The sequence below is a fragment of the Sinocyclocheilus rhinocerous genome, unplaced genomic scaffold (assembly GCF_001515625.1).
Source record: "Sinocyclocheilus rhinocerous isolate Xijiao unplaced genomic scaffold, SAMN03320098_v1.1 scaffold2012, whole genome shotgun sequence".
Taxonomy (NCBI): Eukaryota; Metazoa; Chordata; class Actinopteri; order Cypriniformes; family Cyprinidae; genus Sinocyclocheilus; species Sinocyclocheilus rhinocerous.
In genome coordinates, this window is record NW_015650320.1 from 101,583 (window position 1) to 110,016 (window position 8,434).

At 38.1% G+C, this 8,434-nt stretch overlaps 1 protein-coding gene across 1 annotated transcript in view; it reads right to left on the bottom strand.

Annotated features, from left to right (window-relative positions):
• Positions 1 to 358: 358 nt before the first annotated feature.
• Positions 359 to 8,434, bottom strand: part of LOC107711609 (E3 ubiquitin/ISG15 ligase TRIM25-like) — a 12,393-nt gene continuing 4,317 nt past the window's right edge. The window contains exons 2-8 of the mRNA XM_016516610.1: positions 7,881 to 8,002; positions 3,965 to 4,060; positions 3,651 to 3,884; positions 2,738 to 2,894; positions 2,006 to 2,097; positions 656 to 1,913; positions 359 to 372 (exon numbers count right to left, since the gene is read on the bottom strand). Coding sequence (XP_016372096.1) covers positions 359 to 372; positions 656 to 1,913; positions 2,006 to 2,097; positions 2,738 to 2,894; positions 3,651 to 3,884; positions 3,965 to 4,060; positions 7,881 to 8,002 — 1,973 coding nt within the window. The remainder of the gene's footprint in view (positions 373 to 655; positions 1,914 to 2,005; positions 2,098 to 2,737; positions 2,895 to 3,650; positions 3,885 to 3,964; positions 4,061 to 7,880; positions 8,003 to 8,434) is intronic.

Genomic DNA, 8,434 nt, shown 5'->3' on the forward strand with positions numbered 1-8,434 from the left:
GGTGTCACATTTATCACTTTACAAGACATTGCTGAATATTTGAAGGAATTGAAAGCAATGGTGCACCTTAATTGTAAATTCTACTGAAGTTTCAAACTAACAGCTAAAGGGTAGCAGATTTCAGATTGTGCAAACATTTGGATTGAGAACAGGGGAGTAATGTTGGGTTATCACATCATTCAGTCAAGGTCAGGTCTCCCGGCTCATGCCAGTCAGTGAGAGCTCTATGTGCCACAGTAAACGGTGACCTGAAATACCTTGGGCTTCAAACTGGGTGGCTGATGTGCATGTCCAAAAAGCCATAGGATTATTTTTGAAAAGCCTAAAATCCAAACCTCTATACTACAGAAATATGGGCTTAAATGATATCAGCTGTAAAGGAGTCATTTCAGAGGCAACATACACTGATAAACTGCACAATAAGACTATGAACGTGAAGATTGTCCTCATTAAAAAAGTAAAGGAACTATCAAGAACCTAAACCAGATATGTGTTTAGCTCCAGCTTTGGTTGAACACACCTGAACCGACTAATCATAATCTTTAGGACTACTTGAAAACTGCAGGCAGGTGTGTTTGGAGCAGGGTTGGACAGCCATGAGCTAAACAAAGAGGTAGTTTTATTTGTAAACTATCGGTCACAGAACATTGCTTACTTCTTGTTGTTATGCTGAGAGGAGTCCCAACTGATGACTGGCTGGTCACTGCCTGTCCAGAGGTTTTCAGTCTTGAGGCACCCGCTTCATCATCTTTTGAACTGGGAATTATAACAGGAGATTTTTCTTTTGATGGTGAAGGGCTTCCAAAGATCTTCTGCACAGAGTCTGACCTAAAGACTAACTTAGGAGGAGGGACCATAGTCTTGGTGCTTTGAGCACCAAGCTTTGCTCCAGATGTCCTAACCATTTTAGGAACAATGGGCTCAAACTGAATATCATCATTCTCCTCGGTTTTGTACATTTCATCATCTTGATCGACTGAGGTGTCGGCCTTGGAGCTGGAATGAAACTCTGTAAAGCGCTGCTTGCCAGCCTCTGCAAAGCCTTTGAAAGCGGGATCATTCTGGCCAAACTGAAAACTACCTTGTGACTTCGTCAAGTCAGCATAACTACAGGTGTTAGGTTTACCAGTAATGAGGGGATTATTATCTTGACTATCAGCGTCTACAGACTGATCTGAGGAACTTGGGGCTGCCTCTTTTTCTTTCTCTTTGTGAAGCTCTGCAATATTTTTGAGGTCAGATGCAGATCCATTTTGTGACTGTCTGTCTGATGGTTTTGCCACAGCTTCTGCAATGCCAAACTTAAATCCACCAACAGGCGCTGCTGACATGGAAAATGACAACCTGCTTGATGACTTTTCAGCCTTCGTTGTAGAGGACTCAAACTTTAAGCCTTCTGAGGATGCTTTATCCTTACATGTGTCGAACTGAAAAGCAGGGCCTGGACTGAAATTGGCTTTAAATCCTGTCGCAGCAGGTTGTCTGCTAGAACTTCCTAAACTAAAGGTAAAAGAGGAACTTGACGGTGCAGCAAAGGTCTTGTTTTTAAAATTTGGGTTTGCTGTCTGACATGAAACACAATGGTTTGATGAACCTTTGTTTCTTATCAGGCAAGTGTCACAATCCCACTGTCCATCTTTTTTACCAAACATGGCAGCTAACCCACCTTGTGATGCTGCATTACTTTTTTCAATGCTGCAGGGGGCTTTGCAAACAACACATTCAGTTGCTGAGGCTTCATTCCTCACTAGGCAGGAGTCACAGTCCCACGGACCCTCATTCTTGGTAAACTGAGCACCAAATCCAGTGCCAAATGGGACTGCTGGTGACTGGCGAGGTGGGGTGTGTGTTGATTGTTGGTAGGCATACATATGCTGCTGTGGAGGAAGACGATTCATCCCCTTTACAGGGCCCTGCAGAGGTAAACAAACAATACTTTATTGATTCTCTGCCCCTTTACTGTAAGGTGTAATATATTGTGTTTACATGAAAATCCCTCCACTACCTTTGTTGGTGTAATTTTTGTAGCAGTATGTAGAGGATGTGAATAATCTGCTGAAGACTGGTTGTAGTACACAGAGGGACCTGTAGTAGCAACTGAGACAAATGGTCTGTTTTTAAGCATGTCTTAACTATTGCACACACAAGTGGCTCTCTTTTTTTGGTGATGCTCTCATAAAAACGACATTACCATATTACCCAACACCATCTAATCTAAAAATGTCCAAAAAATAAGTATTTCACTCAAATACTTTAAGGTCTGTTCACAACAAGACAAACATTTGAAAATCAGTGCCATAAACATCGTAAATTTGAATGAATGTCAGTTATTACTTCTGTTCACACTGACAACAAACATTCAAATGCAATAAATGAGACTGCATTTTGACAGATATTTTATGGAGAGGTGTTCTAATCTCTTTGCCAGTAAGATTTGTGCCATAAATCCCTAATGTATTAATTTGCATAAATTTATTGTATACCTATAAACACACATCTCCTGTGTTGTTTATTCACACACACACACATATCTTACAGCTTGTCAATATAGACATGTATGTTTAAATTTAAGACAAAATTTTAAAAATAATAAGAAATTCATTAGGAAAAAGTGATAATAAATACAAATGTATTATGTCAAGAGAAAATTATCCCTGCATCCATTCCTAAGACATTTCTAATATGATGTTCTCCATGATATGAGATGATGATGATGGATGAATCTCCAGGACTTTACCTCTATCTGAGATCTTCTTGAGCTCCTTTTTGCAGAAATCCTCCAGTTTATCTCTCAGCTCATGAACAGATTCTCTCAGGCCATCAAAAAAGAGAAAACTAAAGGAATCGTCATTTACGTCTGTAGATTCAGGAGGTGCTGAGAGAGACTGGAAACTCTACAGAAAACAGAAATCAAAACTCATCAGCTCCACATTTCACCCAATAACCTGCAGGACCATCAGATTTGTGCGGCTCTTGTGGAATTTACTTATCTTTAGTAACTCACCTCAGTCCAGCACTTTCACAGCATCAGCTTCATTCTTCTCATATTCATTATATCACACTAGAGCTACAGATTCTAGTATTTGCCACTTACACTGTATGTGAACTTTCTAGGAAATAGTTTAGATGATAAAACATCTGTTAAGTACATAAATGTCCATCTAACAGCTCAAGCACATCAATGGAGTCTCATTGAAGGGTTGAGTAGATCTGCTCAGGAAAAGCAGCTCAAAGGACTAGAAACGACTATTATGTATAACTTTAGAGCGGTTAGAGACACTGAAACTTCACAAGGACCCTTAAGACACGGTCAGGTTTGGTTTCAATACTCTGAAGCATTGCTAATTTACAGTTTCACTTCATGTTTGGGGTCTTCATGGTCAAATTGATCAATATATTACAGACAAATAATAATTTTGTGTGAAGATCACCTGATCTGATTTTGATAAAGGTTTCTCAGAATTGGTACTACTGAGTGCAGTAATTTCACCATGATGCAAGAAAACAGGAAAAAAAAAAAAATTAAAAAGGTGAAATGTCAGTAAAGTTTTGTTTAATTCTGCAATTATGAAACATTTCTCTGTGAGTCTCCTGTCACAGCAGGATCTGCTCAAGTCCACTATGATCCTGTTCTTCTAGATCTCTGTTACCTGCAGGAACTGGATGTGATCCTGTGTGTGTGAAAGCTGCTCCAGCTCAGCGTCTCTCCTCCTCAGATCATTGATCTCCTGCTCCAGTCGCTCCAGTCGTCCTTCAGCTCGACTCACTGCAGTCTTCTCCTGATCTCTGATCAGCCGTATCAGCTCAGAGCGGCTTCTCTCAATGGAGCGGATGAGCTCAGTAAAGATCCTCTCACTGTCCTCCACTGCTGTCTGTGCAGAGCGCTGTTAGGACACACAGTGATTCAGGCTTCAGTGAGTCTGAACTGAGACGGAGACAAACTTCTCTTCTTCTCCAGACTCACCTTATGAGACTCCACAGCCTCTCTCAGCTGCTGAAGATCTTTCTCTCTCTGCTGGATTCTCTGCTGGAACGTCTTCTGCGTCTCCTTCAGCTGATTCTGCAGGACAAACGGATGATAGTGAATCTCACAGAAAGCTACTGTCACTAAATCATCATGTTGTAAAGTCCACCTAACTGGCCCAACGACCGTATGCAGTGGTGGCTGAAGGCTTCCTGCGTGTCCTCAACTCTTACGAGAAATGTCAGTGAAAAACAAGAATTTGATTTGTGAAGAGAAAAATGTGTTTATTTTCTAAAATAAAACACCTCAAAATTGCAATAAATCAAGATCGACACAACAGCCTCTTACAAACACTGAAGTCTCAGTTAAGCTCAAATACTCAAAAAGGGCATACGTAAACTAATATCCTTCAAAAGGGTCTCAGCCATGTCCTCATTTCATATGAGTCAAATAATGACTAATAATGGATACTACTGGATGACCAATAATGGGACAAAAAAAGAAAAAGAAAACAAGTGATTTTTCACTATTATTTACAACAGGATCTGCATTTTCATAGGTTTAAATAAAATATGTTTGTTATAAGAGATAATACAAACAACTTTGTGCATCAAAACCTGGTAAAAAAAAACAAAAAAAAACTTTTTTTTAAAAACTTTTTGCAACAGCTGAATGTAGCATTTTGTCACACACTAGTATTTAAGAGAAGCAGAGGTCCAGGGAATACTTGCATTTCCTGGAAACCCCCGCACTACACTGAAAAAATGTTTTCATTCATCCAATTAAAAAAAATGAGGGTAATGGTTCACATCTATATTTTATAACTTTATATTTTAAAATAATATTTTCTATGTCTATGAAAACTGTTTTATAAAACCCGGCACAAAGTATATTTTTCTTGTTGAAGAAAGTCAATTAATTTAAATTCTATTTTTGATCTAAACAAAAAGATATAGATTTGGTTTGAGCTCACCATTATGGCAATCAGGGTTTGCTTTAGTTGGGCTCTTGACCCTTGACTTTTTAATGTTATTATTATTATTATTTTTGGCTGCTGTAACTGTGTTTGTAAAGCACGTTTGTTATAGCAAGAAAATCCATGAAAAAATTGTGATTAAGTGGTTTTGGTTAATTATTGATGATGGTGTAGTCATTCATCTAGTGTTTTATTCTTAGTTTCATGTTATTTACAATAGCTATATGACACTACAAGATGAGATGACAAACTATTATGAAGGATTTTAAAAACATCTTATGCATAAAACCTTTGGAACTACAGCATCATTTAGACACACACAGACATCAAGATGTCAACTATGGTGACAATCAAAAGCTTCATGCTGCAATGCATTGCGGCGTGAAGCTTTTGATTTGTCACCGTTGTTGAGATTCATATGCAGATTCTTGATGTGTGTGTTTCATAGCACATCAGAGATTTTTTTTTTTTGTGAGTCATGTGTTTAACAAACTTTAATAACAGCCTGATCAGCACTGCTCTTTCTTTCGCTCTAGTGTGTTATTATAACATTGTTTTGGTAAGAGAAAAGACACTGGATAAAATCAGTGAACCTGGTGTTTAATGATGATTATGTCATTAGCAAAACATAATCAACAATACTAAATAATTTGCCTTGGCCCTTTTTTGCTACAACAATGTGTTTAAATACACATGGTTACAGCAGCCAAAGAAAAGTTAATGTTAAAAAGTCAAGGGTCAGGAGCCCAACTAAAGCAAACACTGATCTCCATCATGGTAGTGTCAAAACAACAACAACAACAACATATAAACCTCTGTTCATTCTCAATAAGCACTTCTGTAGAGTGTTGAGTTAACTTTCTGGTTACACAGTGATATATTTTTTTTAAGGTCAATGTTTGCTAGCTCTTAGAAGTTAAAAATCTGACAATTGAGTACTGAAATTGTAGATGTGTGGAAGTAATGTATAATAAGTTAATAAATATTGATGTAATGAAAACCTTTTGAGCTAATTTGCAACAGAAGTCATGACCACTAATGTAGACATAAGACAACTAAAATGACTTTCTCTTATAGTAGTTTTGGTCTAGTCATGCCATGGTTTCCCATGTACACTTAGTTAGAATAACATTACAATATACAGAGGTAAGGCTTATCCTATTTTGTTTGGTTGAGCAACATTTTGTTGACCTAAACAGAAATTCCTTTTTTTTTTTTAAGGAATTTTTTTTTCTAAGTACACTTGAACCAATGCCAAGTGTTACAGTTCCTGCACTCTAACACCCATGCTCCACCTAAAGCTGGACTTTAGTCCGTTACTAACCTGACACAGATTTGCGGTAACATGGATACAACATAATCTACTAGAGCCAGTCATTTCAGAGTAAATCTGAATAAAACATGTATCATGCCAATTACTGCATTTCAAAGATAATCCATTCAAGACATCACATTTTCAATTATAAATCTGAAAGCAAAAGATGCATACCTGACTTCAAAAATACACTCGACACTACGGGCTTAACTGGCTACAGAATCACCCTGAGCCTTTTGCAACTTTTCTTTAAGTACTCAGACAAAGACAAACATCCTCCAAATGGAGGGAAGAACTATCAGTTGTTTCTAAGTACACTTGAACCAATGCCAAGTGTTACAGTTCCTGCACTCTAACACCCATGCTCCACCTAAAGCTGGACTTTAGTCCGTTACTAACCTGACACAGATTTGCGGTAACATGGATACAACATAATCTACTAGAGCCAGTCATTTCAGAGTAAATCTGAATAAAACATGTATCATGCCAATTACTGCATTTCAAAGATAATCCATTCAAGACATCACATTTTCAATTATAAATCTGAAAGCAAAAGATGCATACCTGACTTCAAAAATACACTCGACACTACGGGTTTAACTGGCTACAGAATCACCCTGAGCCTTTTGCAACTTTTCTTTAAGTACTCAGACAAAGACAAACATCCTCCAAATGGAGGGAAGAACTATCAGTTGGAATTCGCATCGAACTAGGTGGAGAGTTTACACCTTTTGGGGACAGATGGTAATTTGGATGAAAGACATTGGGAAAGGGCACACCCTCTACAATAAAAAAATATCTCAAAACTCTGTTTTATTTACTTCTTGTGGGAATGAGACCATTATACCAGTCACACTGAAACATTTCAAATGATAACATGACTGTGAATATCACTTGCATTCATGTACAACATATATTTCGCTATTGACCATTCTGAGTGAACTGAATGAAAGGATGGATGGGTGGGGAAGAAGGAACAAATGTGAAGGAATAATAGTTGAGAAAAAAAGCTTTCCTGCATCTTCTCTCAGTGAAATGTGGAAACAAATGATTGTATTTTAATACACTGTGTTTGTATTTTCCGTATCTCAGGTTCTTCTAGCCTTACAATGCAAACAGATTAATCCAGTAAAGATACGGTGGGGCAGTTTAAAGTTTACTTATCTGAAGTGATAACTAATGGCTGTAGGTTCAAAAGTGAAACTGATTTACATGAGAAAGGGCTTCAGATTTACATCCAAATGATGATGAATCTACACAAGCCAAAGTGAAGCTATAAACAAGTGAAATCATCTGGATTCAGTCAGATTTACTGAATAGAAAGTCATCTGTCATTGCATTAAAATTTTAACTGGTGGAAGTATTTTGTCAAATAATAGGTGAATAGTTCACTCCATTATTTTATGTTGCTTAAAGCCTATTTTACAAAAGCTTGTGTTGATAAAGGTTTACGATGCATTTTCAGCAAACAGGCTCATTAGTGAAACTCTTCTTGAAGCTGCTGTTCATTTCTGCTGACGAACACAGTGTGAATGCTGTTAGCTGTTAACATGGGTTGCAATATAAACAGATATGAAACGGGGCTAAGAGTCAGCAATATTTAATCAGTATCTAGTTTTAAATACCTGTTTCTCTGTGCTCTGTTCTGCAGCTGATACAATGTCATGGTTTTTATGTTCAATAACCGTACACAGCACACATATACATTTCTGATCAGTGCGACAGAAAACCTCAAGGAGCTTCTCATGTTTCTGGCAGATCATCTCCTGCAGTCGTCCAGTGGCTTCAGTCAAATTGTGTCTCTTTCCTTTAAAGAAACTCTCATGTTGTTCAAGATGATTCTGGCAGTAAGAGTTCAGACACACCAGACAGGACTTGACAGCTTTGTATTTTCTTCCAGTACAGACGTCACACTGCACATCTCCAGCTCCAGCGTAACAGTCAGCAGGAAGTTTGGTCTTCTTCAGTTTCTCCACCACTTCAGCCAGAATGTTGTTTTTCCCTAAAGCAGGTCTTGGACTGAAGGTCTGTTTGCACTGAGGGCATCTGTAGACTCTCTTCTGATCCTCCTGATCCCAGCAGTCTGTAATACAGCTCTTACAGTAACTGTGTCCACAGGGAATAGCCACTGGATCCTTCAGGAGATCCAGACACACTGGACACAAGAACTCATCCTGAG